This window comes from Zootoca vivipara, chromosome 13 (genome assembly GCF_963506605.1).
Source record: "Zootoca vivipara chromosome 13, rZooViv1.1, whole genome shotgun sequence".
Lineage (NCBI taxonomy): Eukaryota > Metazoa > Chordata > Lepidosauria > Squamata > Lacertidae > Zootoca > Zootoca vivipara.
Window position 1 is genome coordinate 9,394,856 of NC_083288.1, and position 15,188 is coordinate 9,410,043.

The 15,188-nt window shown below is 41.2% G+C and overlaps 1 gene segment (V, D, J or C); it reads right to left on the minus strand.

The window, feature by feature from the left end:
- Positions 1–2,479: 2,479 nt before the first annotated feature.
- LOC118078138 (Ig kappa chain V-V regions-like) lies at positions 2,480–4,709 on the minus strand. The segment is given in 3 exon segments: positions 2,480–2,805; positions 4,173–4,496; positions 4,586–4,709. Coding segments are annotated over 3 exon segments (402 nt in total).
- Between the last annotated feature and the right edge of the window lie 10,479 nt (positions 4,710–15,188).

Below are 15,188 nucleotides of genomic sequence, written 5' to 3' on the forward strand. Positions count from 1 at the left end.
TGAAATGTCTGCGAATGTAACTGCACACTAAAACTAAAACTTAAATCTCCCACACAATGCATTGCTGTGTGTCTACCTGTGGATCAATAAAATGCGAATTTGGTGAAGAAAATGTGCGGACTGCACCTTGGATGAGGATGAGATCTTGTGGATGTCACACAAAAAACAGAGGCCCAAGCAGCTTCAAATCCACAAGGTCAATGTGGACAAGCCCTAAATTTCTCTGGCACATGTGTTTTCTCGTTGGCCTCCCTGAATGTTGCCTTGCACTTGCAGTGCCTGGTTCTGCCCCTCCCTTGTTCAGACAGAAATGAACATTTTCACCCTTAGGGAGAATACATCCTGAATTGGACAGTACTCCTCAGTATCTTTCGGCTTTCCCCCAGGGATAAGTTTCATAGCTGATATTTCCCCTTTTCCATTTTAAGCACCTGCAACCTGGTTCTGTTGTTGTTTAGTCGTTTGGTCATGTCCGACTCTTCGTGACCCCATGGACCATAGCACGCCAGGGACTCCTGTCTTGCACTGCCTCCCGCAGTTTGGTCAGACTCATGTTCGTAGCTTCAAGAACACTGTCCAACCATCTCGTCCTCTGTCGTCCCCTTCTCCTAGTGCCCTCCATCTTTCCCAACATCAGGGTATTTTCCAGGGAGTCTTCTCTTCTCATGAGGTGGCCAAAGTATTGGAGCCTCTGTCCTTCCAGTGAGCACTCAGGGCTGATTTCCTTCAGAATGGATAGGTTTGATCTTCTTGCAGACCATGGGACTCTCAAGAGTCTCCTCCAGCACCATAATTCAAAAGCATCAATTCTTCGGCGATCAGCCTAGCCTTCTTTATGGTCCAGCTCTCACTTCCATACATCACTACTGGGAAAACCATAGCTTTCAATTCAATTCAAACCTTTATTGTGTTAGCATACAGCCATAGCAAAATAAAAGAATACAAAATGCCAGAGACAAGCAACAAAGCATAATTCAAGGCGATATGGCTGGCGTAATAACATTTAAATGACCCTAAGACAATAATGCAAAGATTTAGGTGCCAGCACCAAAAATCTAATATGCGGATATATGTAAAGCATAAAATAGCCCAAAATAGGCTCGGCACATTTAGTCAAAAATGAAATAGAGAGAATTAAAACAGTTCCAGGTCTAGGACACACTACCCTGTCAGGGTAGCCCTGAGTTTCAGAGCCTGCACTATGAAGATTGCCACCCCACGTGAAATTTGGGGATTTGCATCCACAAGAAGCGATTTCAAACAGTCTTCCTTAGATGTAATGGTGGACGGGATCAAGAGGAGGAGCTTAGATCTTATTGGCTCATAAATGGGGCAGTAGAAAAAGAAATGTAGGAAGTCCTCTATTTCATTCATTGTGCGTGGGCATAGGCGCTGAGTAATAGGGGTCTTAGAGTAAATCCCCTGCAGGAAGGCCGTGGGTATAGAATGGAAACGGGCCATAGTAAACGCTCTTCTCAAATTGGGCTCCGTCAGTTCTATCAAGTAGTTGGCAATTGATCTTGCCACTTTCACTTTAGGAAACCACATAGAGAGGTGGGCTGTGGTGGACCGTGCCTGGTCCATGGCCTCGTCCCTTGTAAGAATCCAGGCCCGGGTTTTATGTTGGTCCCAGGATGACAGCGTGTCGAATTCTGGCTGGGAGTTCAGCCTTGATTTCTGCAGGGTTTGGGAGTACCAGCAGATGCATGGAGAGTTCAACCCTGCTTCCTGCAGCTGCATATCTGCTCATCGTCCTTTTGGTGCCAGTGTGCACATTTGGAATTTGAGAAAGTGCAATGGGAGCCAGTCACAAAATGGCTGCCATGGAGCGTGTGTAAGAGAAGGTGACCCAGTGCAAACAAGAACTGAGTGGTGAGAGCAAAGAGTCTTTTGGGCTTTGTGGATTTTTGAGGGGTTATTTACTGAGATCTTTTGCGAGCATAAGCATGCCAAGCCCTGTCAGAGCTGACATTGGTCAGTGCAAAATCATTTCTGTCTCCTCCTCCTCTCTTTTTTTTTTAAAGGACATTTTATAGCAGGGAATGGCTGGCCTGTTACAGGTGCTCATTCCATCATTTTTGCATTAAAATGTATTATCCTTCTCTGCAACAAAATGGTGCTTCCTCTTAAGGAAATGTATTCAGCTTCAGGCCAGCAGAAGCAATAATTATTTTATTCCCATCGGCATGTTTTGTGCTGTGGTTGCCTGGCCTGCAATGAAGGATATTTGTGTTGCTTTGCAAGAACAGCCTTAAACACCAGAATGCCGCATCTCAGAAAAACCTATAACAGTATAATGTTATATCTGAACTGAAATGTGTGGTGAGATCTCTCTCATCCGGCCAGTAGTAAGAGCCAAAAAGTCCAGTGACATCTGCCCCATACTGAGAATAAGAGAACCAACATTTTCTACAGGTTACGGTTGATTTCCATTGATTGTGACCTTGAAAACAAGAAGCGGAGGGAGACAACGTGCTTTTCAAGATGCGTTTATTTATGCCTTTATATTATTCCACAAGGTTAACGTTAGATAAGTAAGAGAAAAAAGGACCTGGAAGAATTTACAGACTGCAGAGAAAGGACATGCAATATGAGATACCTATGTAAGACTTCTTTCCTTCAATCATAATACAAGGGTGATTTCTGATAGAGATGGTAAACTTGTTGCAGGAAAATGACTATAAAGAAGAACCTGCTTTACAGGATGGCCTATCTGGAGCCCTCAGACCTCCGAAAACTCTTCACAAGAGGGCTGGACAACGTTTTGTGTGTCACTTCACTCCGATGGCGTGGCATCTTCTCTGCCTGCATAAACAAACAAGAACACAGAATATTGCGTCATTCAGGTGTACCACAGGGGACAAAGGGCCATTGAAAGACCGCAATACTAGTTCAAAACATTTTGCTGCAAATGGTACCGCTGTCCAAAAAAATTGTGAAGGTACCAAGTGCTTGGGGCAACGAACATCCACAGGTTTCCCCTCTACTTTTTCACAAGCCCCCCCCCAAAAAATAAAGTAAGTGAAGGATTTGCTACTGTTTCATGACACCCCCTAGTTGGCCACCTTGATCAGACCAGAAATGCAAATAGCATTCAGGCTCAGATTTGCCATCATCATCATCATCATCATCACCATCATCATCATCATTGCTTTCCCCACACCTTTAGGAGCAGCCCAACATTCAGAAACGGATTGGAGGTATAATGCTTTTATTCTTGCTGATGATGTCTGCAGATTAAACAGCTTTTAAAGGTCCAAAAAAAGACTTCAAACTGCAACCGTACGTGCCCTTATCTGAAAGTAAACCCTGCTGAATTGAGAATGTCTCATTGCTGTGGAAACATGGAGACGGTTGTTCTGAAAACCAAAGAAATTCAAAATCCAACAGTGTTCGTGACAGTCTATGTACTGCAGGAAAGTACAATTTGGGCTCAGCATACCCTCAGACAAGACCCAGTAGCTGTGCAGAGAACTGATTTAAAGTTTGGCAGGTGTCATTGTAAAAGAAATAGTTCAGCACATTTTCCTAGTAGTATCTTCCAGTCTACTGAGTAAAGTAAAAACAGGAGAGAAGACTCCATAGGCCAATTTTCATATCTGGATGCCGCATAGGGCATTTCAGCCCTGTCCTAATGTGGGGAAGCAGGGACAGAGAAATTGAGCTCATGGGGAGAACACATACAGAAAGCTGCAAAATTAGAAATTTTCTGCATTACTTTGGCTTGGATTGGTGTGTGGTGCATTGTTATAAATTTGTCTAGAGTGTAAGTGCAGGTATTTCTTTACTTCTTCGTACTTGGTTTTTACATTTTGTATCCTATAAATGAAATGTGCTGTTTAAACCCTTTTCTAATCACATAGGGGAGTTAAATTCTATATTCCATCATAAAATGCCAAAGTAACTAATAATGGCCCAAACCAGTAAAATATGAAGTCCCCCTATTAATTTCAATGGCAAATAATTAAGCATGTGCTGTACATTTCATTTTACTTGCTAGAACTGATCTGTGCAAAGTATTGCACCATCAAATTGGTATGTCCATAGGGACAAAATAAATACTTTATTTTCTTTGAAAATAGCCCAGATGCTTGCCAACACTCAACAAAAATGAAAATATACATTTCCGACACACTGTACCCCAGAGCAACAGAGAGAGAAAACAGACTTACGTTTGATTTCTAACTTGGTCCCCTCACCAAAAATGGGAGGGTACATTTGCTGTTGGGCACAGTAGTAGTCTGCTTCATCCTCGACACTGACGTCGCTGATGGTGAATGAGAAGTCAGTGTTTCTGTAGGTACCACTGAAGCGATCTGGGGTGCCTTCAAAACGGCTCGTAGCATTATGAATAAGAAGCTTGGGCTTCTGTCCTGGTTTAAACTGATATAAGGACATATCATCACTCCTAGGAGAGGAAGCGTGGCACAGGATTTTCACTCTGTCCCCAAGACTTGCCTGTATGGAAGCTGGTGTCTGAGTGATCCCCCTGGATCCTGGATGGAGAGGAATAAAAAGCACACTGTTAAATCCACAACATTGGCCTGAGAAACTAGGACAGAACAACACACCTCTTATAACTTACCCTCAAAGAAACTCAAGACGAGCAACATGAAACAAATCTGTGACATCATGACGCCGTTTATAAAACCTTTTCTCTGTTCTCCCAGATAATATCGTCACCAGGCAGCCTGGCTTCAGAATGACAGGGGTAAAACTGGGAGAGTTATCAAGCACCCGGAATGGAAATATATGCAAATGAGGAGCGGGGTTGCAAGGAATGACTGTCACTTCTTGCTAGGATTCTGTTTCAAGGCAGAACCATCACCTGTGGGGGAAATTCCAGCTCACGGAGCAGGAGGAGCCTGAGGAGCCAATGAATGCAAAGATTTGCTCTTTCAAATTACCAAATAGTTCAGTCAATCCAGAAAGTAAATATTACATAGAGATTGTTTTCAGCTCCTGTTTAATTTCCTGTTTTCTGACCTTTTAAATTATAAATAAAGAGGCAATCCAAGTTTATTTATGATCCAAATCTGAACCATTTATCAATCAATTTTAAGTTCCTTGTTCCTTGCTGGGGGAGAATGAAATGGTGGTTTGTCCCATACAGATGATCAGGGAAAGTCTTCAAACTCCGTGTTCATGCTTCCACGATTATTTTAAATTATTCACAGGGTGTGTTTGTTTCAGAATATAACCGTATCTTATATATCTTATCACTGCTCTACAAGGAAAGGAAAAACTGGATGCTTTCTTTGCCATAAGGTGTTGTTTATTTCATATGCCACTAACAATGATAAAACAATTCAGAAATCACTGACTAACTTCATGAATCTGGCAATCATAAAATTGATTGCTACTCCTTCTTCCATGACGATGTACATTTTTCCTCCCTTGAAATGTCATTTTCAGCCTCGATCACCTGCATTTCATCCTGATCTCATAAACATGTGTGTAAAAATAGAGAAGCAGGGTGAAAAAGGAGAAGAAAAAGAGATTCATCACAAGCTTTTCATATTATGGTACTTTGGGGGGGGGTATTTTCTACTGTTCTAGTGTGCTATGTGTACAACAAAATCCATTAAACATTATTCAAAAATATATTATATATTCAAGCCCTTAGTGTGGCCTTTACTTGAAACAGCCAAAGCCTTCAAACCAGAAGATCAAACCCATCCATTCTGAAGGAAATCAGCCCTGAGTGCTCACTGGCCTGGGAGAATTTTTTAAAAAGGAATTTGGCTGGAGCAAAAAATGCGAGCCTGTTGGCGCCAGGTGAGTCTGCCTGGGGGTTGCCACCACCACCAAAGCTTTGGCCAGCCCCCTGCCCCCTGCAACCTAGCTTCGTTTGGTAGGAGCACTCAGAAGAGATCTTCTGAAACATACCTCAGGATATGGCATGCTAATAGGGTGAAGCCATTCCTTCAGGTTCCCAGGTACCAAACAGCATAGGGCTTTTAAGGTAAGCACCAGCCCATTGAACTCTGCTGAGAAACAGACCAGAAGATCTTCAAGTACCTGGAAGGTATCTTCCCAGTGACTGGTCTCAGTTAGCAGCCATGTGCCGTGTTGCAAATCAGATGCGGTGCCCAAACAGTCTTCAAAGGAAGCCCCACATACAACACTGTGCAGTAGTCAATCCTGACAGTTATCAGAGCATGGATGACTGTGGCTACACTTGCCTAAAATAGGTTAGTCCACCAGTCTAACCTGATGAAAGGCGCTCCTCAGGACTTCCGGGTTGAACGCGAGCGCCGGCGGCAGCGGGAGAGATTTCTCCCAATCCTTTGAAGGCTTCTGGGGGGGTCTGCAGAGCGTGCAGCCCCCCGAAATTTCAGGTAGAGCGACCTGAAAACCTGGTGACCTGGCAGATATCCATTTTGGACCTCCCTTCCCTCCCGAAGAGCCCTAATAAGGGCGCGAGAGCGGGGAAGGTGGCAGGCAAGGATACGGCAGGCACAACGCTTTCCTTCAGAGGAGCAGCTCCGATGTCCGTCGGTGGAACAGCGTTCAACTTCCTTCCAAATAAAGACCAAAACAGCTGGATTCGGCCACAGTGAGTAAAATCTGAAGTTTAGCAAGATTTTCAAGCGATTTGGCCAACGGGAGAGCCTTTAAAACGGAGGTCGGGCTTATTCCCCCCCTGCGGTAGCGCTGAGAGCAAAGACAAGCCTCCGCAGCGAACTGTTTAAAGAAAGACTTTGTAACTTATATTTCTTGGACTTTTTGATACTAAAAGAGAGCAGGGTCTCTAAAAAAAACCCTGCAATATCAAGTTAAAATTATTGAAGGATAGCTTCAAAACCCTGGGAACAGGACTCCGTGCACTCTAGCCAGAAACCCTATTGTGACGTCAGAGAACAATCAACTCTTGAACTTCTGTTCACCCTTTTTTAAAAAAAATAATTTTTATTAGTTTTATACAAACAAGACAAACAAAACATACATTATAACCCTGTCCCTTCATTTTCTCTCCACCCACCAGTCCACTTCTGCCACCAGTAGTACCCGTGGGCGTTGAGAATCAAAGGGGTCCATTATAAGTTGGGTTTGGCCTCCCCCCTCCCTCCTCCCCCTCATCCCCTCCCTGCCACTGAAAGGACAGGGATGGAGGAGCTCTGAGGATTAGTTTCCCCCCAGCTCTTTCATAAGCATACTTAAACAAATACACACAACACATCAATAATAAAGAAAAAATATAAATTCCCAGTTCTTATTTTCTTAACATTATAATTTTGACTTCCTCGATACTCTTCCTCCTGGTTTTCCTAACTTCTCTAATTAATTATGGCGGGTTTTCTATTCCAATTCAAAATCTTATTCTTATAATATTGACTTAATCCTCCTCCTTTTTCATGCTGCCCTCCCACAGGCCCCCTCCTGCCACAAGAGGAACCCGCAGGGCACAGCATTTCAAAGGTTCCGTTTTTGCGTCTGGGTTTCCTTCCACCCCCTCCTCTCCCCTCTGAGCACCCCCTGCCACTGGGTGCCTCCGAGCAAAGAGAGGAGGACAGGCAGCTCTCTACCCAGACACCTATCTAAACTCACAGATACTAATATTAAACTAAAAATTCTTTCCTCAGCAATTCTTCTGACTCCCTCCAGAAAACACAGTTTTTTTATACTATCATATCTCTAATCTAAATCTTAACCATATACTTTAACACACTCTCCTTCCCCTCTCCCTATGTCTTTTCCCCCAATTGGATCAGCATTTCCTTTAACAAGCCAAGATTTCGAAAACCGTCGTTCAAAAGCCAAGAAATACCTTTTAACTAAAATTTTCACCCCACACCAGTTCTTTCCCAGTTCCGTCTCCAGGCCTTTGTTTCCCCCCTGCCCCTGTCTTTCCCATCTCTCAATGACACCACTCCACATTTTGGTCCCTCCAGGGTCTTCATTTCCATTGATCTTCATGTCCCTTTGCTTCTCATTTTCTTGCTTTTCTTCCTTTTGAAATCCATGCTTTGCTTCATCCAAAACATATTTTTTGTAGTCCAAGTCACCTTCTAAATTCTCATCAGGTTGTTTCTCCTCACACACAGTCTCGAAATCAAAAGTCTCAAATTCCAAATTGTCCTCTAAATCCTGAACTTGGACTTCAGACTCTACTGGTGATAAATTAGGATGTTGCTGTTCCTTGTAAATGTCCTCCCATGTTTGTAGATAGTTCAGCACAGCCTCCTGGAAGGCTCGAGAATACTTTGTTTTCATACTTCTCTTAACCGCAAACAAACAGGAGATAGGGAGCAAAGGGTGCTGGAAAATTCCTTCCTGTTATACGATCGGCTCCATCTTGGCTGGTCTTCTCCTTTGTCTTTAACTCCATCACAAATCCAATCTTAATTCCAATTTGAATAATTCTACCTCATTTTCAATCAAATTTTACCATTCACAGCAATGCAGTAAATCCTCCCAGTCTTTTAACAGTTTGACAGCTGTCAAAGCACTCTTCCCCTTAACAATGCTGTACCTCAAGGGGTGCCGGACTCGGGAGCTGCGAAGGGTTGGTTTCTCTCGGGTCCACAGTCCCAGAAACTTTTTTCTCTTTCGGCTTGAGTATGTTTAAAATGCCTCCCGATTTGCCATTAGGAAGAGATCGACTTCCGTTTCTTTAAAATCTCTCCTATTTTTCCAATTGATATTTTTGAAGTCCAAATAAGAATTTCACTTACTTTATGGAAATCTTTTATTTTCTTTGGAAGAATCCGCCGCTTGCCGGGTCAGGACTCGGAGCTTCGCTTCTTGGAGGTAAGATGTAGCCCAAAATGGCTCCCGCGGTTCCACCCCGCTGGCTCTCGATCGCTCTACTGAGCTCTCGGGCAGCGGGGGATCCGCAAAACGGAGCAGCCGCTGGGCGCGTGAGTCACCGGGACTCTCTACCCGGTGTTTTTACGGGGAGTCCGCTCGCTCTGCGGACTCCCCCCCCCTCCGCGAGGCCAGGGACTTCGGAGCGCGAAGTCCCTGCGTCCTTCTTCTCCGGCGCGACGGACCGGAAGTGCCAACTTCTGTTCACCCTTTGACAGGCTTTGATCTGACTGCAGCCTTCCTGTCAAAGGAATAAAGGACTGTTTAAGGCAAACCTGCAACTTTCTAACCCCCCCCAAAAAAGCCAGGAATTTTATGCTACATTATTGCCCTTGTAAGAACTGTTTCAATTGCCAAAATTAGACTGCCTATTTGTGACTGTGTTTCATAGCTGACTGAAGCTGGGAACATTTTGATAATGACGACCTTGAGAGCCTGGCTCAGTAACTGAAAGGCTGAATGTTTTGACTTTCCCTTTTTGATAAGGGGACATCTGGACTATAGGAAATAACTGAGAGGCAGCCTTGGGATTTTCATTTTTCCTGTACTGTGTAATAAATATAGCAGGACAGGAGCCCTCTGGTGGAAAGTTAAGGAAAAAAGGATCTTTTTCTACTGGTTTTGAGGAAGAGGTGTTAAAAGCCCTAGCAACACTTCCAGTTCTGAAGGAGGGACTGGAACGCAATATCCAGGAACAACATAAAACCACACAGGAAGTGAGGCAACTGAGAGAAGAATTAGGAGCTATCTCCAAAGACATATCACAAGTTAAATCACAAGTTGTGGCAGTCGATCAAAGAGTGGTAGAGCTGGAAGAGAGAAGGGTCCCAGACTTGGAGAAGCAAGCCTATCAGGCGCAGGTGGCGCTTGCCTTCCTACAGATGAAGCAGAGAGAGACGGATCTCAGGATCAGAGGATTTCCCCTTATAGAAGAAGGTGATTTGAAGGCGAAGTTAATTGAAGAATTTGCAAAAACGTGGAATCTCACAAAGGAAGAATTGGAACAACAAATCATTAAAGCATTCAGATTTGGTGCAAGATCAAAGAAAGACAAAATTTTTGTTAGTGATTGCATGATAACATTACAAACCAAAGAACAAAGAGATAGAATATTAAACTTGCATTACGAGAAAACTTTGAAAGTGCAAGAAATACAGATTATTCTCTTTAAGGATTTGCCGAATTTTTTTCTGGACCTGAGATCCCAGTATTCGGATTTGGCAAGCATCTTGAAAAGAAAAGGGATCAACTTTAAGTGGGAATTTCCGGAAGGTCTGAATTTTCAATTTCGACAGAAGAATTATAAAATCAAATCAGTGGACCAGAAGAAAGAATTTCTACAGAAGCACGAGAGAGAGCTCCTAAGACCGGGACTTCCTTTCTCGACTCCAGGAATAGATGACCCGATTGAGTTAGATTCCGATTCATACGTAGAGGGCGCTGCAGTACCACTTTAAGATGTCGTTGAGGATTCTTTCGTGGAATTCAAATGGATTGAACTCAAAACAGAAAAGGAACCAGGTGTATCATGTCTTGGCAAAACAAAGACTAGATATTATATGTTTACAGGAGACACACGTCACAAAGGCGCATCGAAGAATTCTACAAAATAAAAAATTGGGACTGGAATTTATTTCATCGGATTAAGTCAAGAAACGAGGAGTAGTGATATATGCAAAAGAGAAGTTAATTCCTAAATTAATATTCAAAGATGAGAAGGGAAGATATGTTGCAGTTGAAGTTACATCACAAGGCGAAAAAATTTTGATTCTGGGAATTTATGCACCAAACGAAGGAAAATCAGAATTTTTCAAAAGATTACATGAGAAACTCTTGGATTATTTGGATTACAAATTATGCTTATTGGGAGATTTGAATGGAGTGGTGTCAACATTAATGGATAGATCTCAAAGACAAAAGGAATCCAAAGATGGAAGACTCCCAAAGTCATTTTTTGAATTGATAGAGAATTTTGACTTGATTGACACATGGAGATTGAAAAATCCATTGGAAAAAGACAAAACTTTTTTCTCAAATGCTAAATAATCGTGGAGTCGTCTCGACTACATCTGGATTTCAAGAGAATTGGGACCGAGGATAAACAATGCGGAAATTTGCCCAAGAACATGCTCCGATCACAATGTAGTACTTTTGGATTTAAAAACATCTCTTCAGGGTACCTACAGATGGAGAATGAATGATGCCTTATTGAGGAATGAAAAAATCTTGAAGAAAACACAAAAAACAATAAAGGATTACTTCGAGATCAATTTAAGGACAACTGTCAGTAAGAAAGTTAAATAAAAAAAATCCTTCAGTAGCACCTTAAAGACCAACTAAGTTTTTATTTTGGTATGAGCTTTCGTGTGCATGCACACTTCTTCAGATACCACTTCTTCAGAGGTATCTTCAGAGGTATCTGAAGAAGTGTGCATGCACACGAAAGCTCATACCAAAATAAAAACTTAGTTGGTCTTTAAGGTGCTACTGAAGGATTTTTTTTATTTTACTTCGACCCAGACCAACACGGCTACCTACCTGTAAGTAAGAAAGTTATTTGGGACGCCAGTAAAGCTGTAATGAGAGGATTTCTGATTCAACAAAATGTAATTAAGAAAAAAGAGTGCAATGCAAGGAAAGAAAAGATTTTGAACCAAATGAAAGAAAAGGAAAAGAAATTAAGATCCAATCCCAATAATATACAGATACAGAAAGAGATCAAGGCATTGCAAGGACAATTTTCCCAGTTAATGAATCAAGAAATAGAAGCTAAAATTAAATGGATGAAACAGAGATCTTTCGAATCAGCGAATAAATGTGGAAAACTACTGGCATGGCAATTGAAAAAAAGGCAGAAGCAAAATACCATCACATATCTTGTGCAAGCTGGAAAACATCTGGGGCACCCGACGGAGATCAGAAAATGCTTTCAAAAATATTTCAAACAATTGTACAAACAAGAAAAACAAGATAAAGATGAATTGGAGCAATTCTTGGACAAACATGGTCTGCATAAAATCCCAGAAGATAAGAAAACCCTACTTTCACAACAGATAACGACACAGGAAGTGGAACAAGCGATACAACAAATGCAATTAGGTAAGACCCCAGGACCGGATGGTCTTACAGCTACATATTATAAAACAATGAAGGACTGGATAGTTCAACCTTTGAAAGACTTATGTAATGAAATCATGAATGGAGGAGAGGCCCCCGAGTCTTGGAAAGAGGCCTATATCACACTGATACCTAAACCGGACATGGATAGAACGCAAGTGAAGAACTATCGCCCAATCTCCTTGTTGAATGTGGATTACAAAATATTTGCCAGTATTCTGGCTTCTAGATTGAAAAAGGCCTTGCGAGACTTTATACATAAATATCAACCGGCTTTTTGCCAGGAAGGCATATGAAGGACAATCTTAGGAAGGTGGTGGACATCTTGGAGATGCTGGAACAGAAAATAAATAAAAAAGCCGTGCTAATGTTTATTGATGCAGAGAAGGCCTTTGATAATATCTCTTGGACATTCTTAAAAAAGAATTTAGAAAAAATGGAGGTGGGCCAAAACTTTTTGAGCGGAGTAAATGCGATCTATTCAGAGCAAAGAGCAAAGATAATTGTTAATAATATGGTCTCAGAGGACATTAAAATTGAAAAGGGTACAAGACAAGGGTGTCCCCTCTCCCCCTTGCTTTTTATAGCGGTTCTGGAGGTCTTGCTCGATAGGATTAGAAAGGACGAGGAAATAAAAGGAGTGACTGTAGGGAAGAAACAATATAAACTTAAAGCCTTTGCAGATGATCTTGTCCTGACATTAGAGGATCCAGAGTCCAGTGTGCAAAGGGCTCTGGAAGTAATTCAAGAATTCGGTAAGGTAGCAGGTTTTAAATTGAATAAATCAAAAACCAAAGTTTTGGATAAGAATTTAGATAATAAGGAAAGAGAAAAGTTACAGGAAGCGACTGGTTTATCTTTTGTTAAGAAAGTAAAGTACCTTGGTGTTAATATGACTGCAAAAAATTTGAATCTATTTAAGGACAATTATGTGAAAATGTGGAATGATGTTAAAAAGGATTTAGAAACCTGGACTAATTTGAAACTCTCTCTGTTGGGCCGCATAGCTACTGTTAAAATGAATGTATTGCCAAAGATGTTGTTTTTATTTCAATCGTTGCCAATAGTGGAGAAGTTGGATTGTTTTAAAGAATGGCAAAAGGTTTTGTCGAAATTTATATGGCAGGGGAAAAAGCCAAGAATTAAATATAAGATACTTACTGATGATAAACAAAGAGGAGGCTTCTCCCTGCCAGACCTAAAGATTTATTACGAAGCAGCTACCTTTTGCTGGTTGAAGGATTGGTTCTTGTTGGAAAATTCAGATATCTTAGATTTAGAAGGATATGACAATGTTTATGGTTGGCATGCATATGTATGCTATGATAAAGTAAAGGCCCACAGAGGCTTTAAAACACATATAATAAGAAAATCATTGTATAGTGTTTGGTCCAGGTATAAAGACTTGCTAGAAAGAAAAACACCTAAATGGATATCACCGTTAGAGGCCAAGGTTCGCAAAAGAGTAAACACGGAATCCAGTTGGCCGAAATATAGAGATTTGTTGATTCAAGAAGGAGACCAATTTAAGTTAAAAACTTATGAGGAACTGAAATGTAATTTAAATGATTGGCTCCAATACCATCAGATAAATGAAGCGTTTAAAATTGATAAATTAGTTGGTTTCCAACCAGAGAAGTCAAAGTTGGAAACAGAATTGCTAGAACCCAAGTCGAAAATGCTTTCCAGAATGTATAAATTACTGCTAGAGTGGCATACAAAAGATGAACAAACAAAAAATGTGATGATTTTGTGGGCAAAGGATGTGGGACATAAATATTATGATTGAGGAATGGGAGAAATTGTGGAATGTGAATATAAAGTTTACTGTGTGTAGTTTATTACAAGAAAATTTAATGAAGATGATGTACAGATGGTATCTTACACCAGTAAAATTAGCAAAGATTTACCACAGTCATGATAATAAATGTTGGAGATGTAAGAAAGAAGTAGGAACCTTTTACCACATGTGGTGGACGTGTCCACTAGTAAGTGACTTCTGGAACAAGATTTGTAATGAACTTAAGAAAGTGTTTAAAAACACATTTGTTAAAAAACCAGAAGCATTTCTAGTGGGCATTGTAGGGAAGGATATCTTAAAGAAAAATGTCCCTTTTTTATGTACGCTACAACGGCTGCGAGACTGTTAATTGCTAAGAACTGGAAATTACAAACATTACCAACGATTGACGACTGGCAGATGAAGATGATGGAGTTTATGGAACTGGCTGAGATGACCGGGAGAATCCGTAACCAGGAGAAGAAGCGATGGAAGAAGAGTGGAAAGATTTTAAATTATATCTTAAAAAATATGCTAAAGTATATTACTAAGATAGAAATTAAGTGTAAAAGAGCTGTGGAAATTTTTAATATGTAAGATGATAGAGGAAAAATAGGATTTATAAGGTGATTAAAATGATATAGAATTTGCTAAACATAAATTCAATAAAGGACCACAGGGAGGGAAACCCGAGGGGGTCCCTATTGACAATGTGAAGGGATTAAGGAATTAACAATTTGATTCTGTATTTTTATTTTTTGTCTATTCTTTTTTTGTAATGTTTTTTCTGTCTTGTTTTCTGTGCTTTTTTTCTTTTTTCTTTTTGTATTTTGGAAAACCTTAATAAAAAATATTATAAAAAGAAAAGAAAAAAGAAAGGCGCTCCTCGCCATAGAGGCTACCTGGCTCTCAGGTGATAAAGCCAGATTTAGGACAACCTTCCCCAAACTGGTGTGCTCCAGGTGTGTTGCTGAACATCCAAAGATCCAGTCAGCTTGGCCAGTGGTCAGAGAATAATACTAATAATACTGATACCAATACTACTACTAACAGGCTTAATGCCAAAATGGGGGGTAATGGGTGTTAATAGTTCAACATCGTTGCATTTGGTCCTAATTAAATGCCGCATGTATTCTGCCTATTATGAAAACTACAGACTCTGATGCTGGGAAAGATGGAGGGCACAAGGAGAAGGGGACGACAGAGGACGAGATGGTTGGACAGTGTTCTCGAAGCTACCAACATGAGTCTGACCAAACTGCGGGAGGCAGTGGAAGACAGGAGTGCCTGGCGTGCTCTGGTCCATGGGGTCACGAAGAGTCGGACATGACCAAACGACTAAACAACAACAGAACCAGGTTGCAGGTGCTTAAAATGGAAAAGGGGTAATATCAGCTATGAAACTGATCCCTGGGGGAAAGCCGAAAGATACTGAGGAGTACTGTCCAATTCAGGATGTATTCTCCCTAACGGTGAAAAT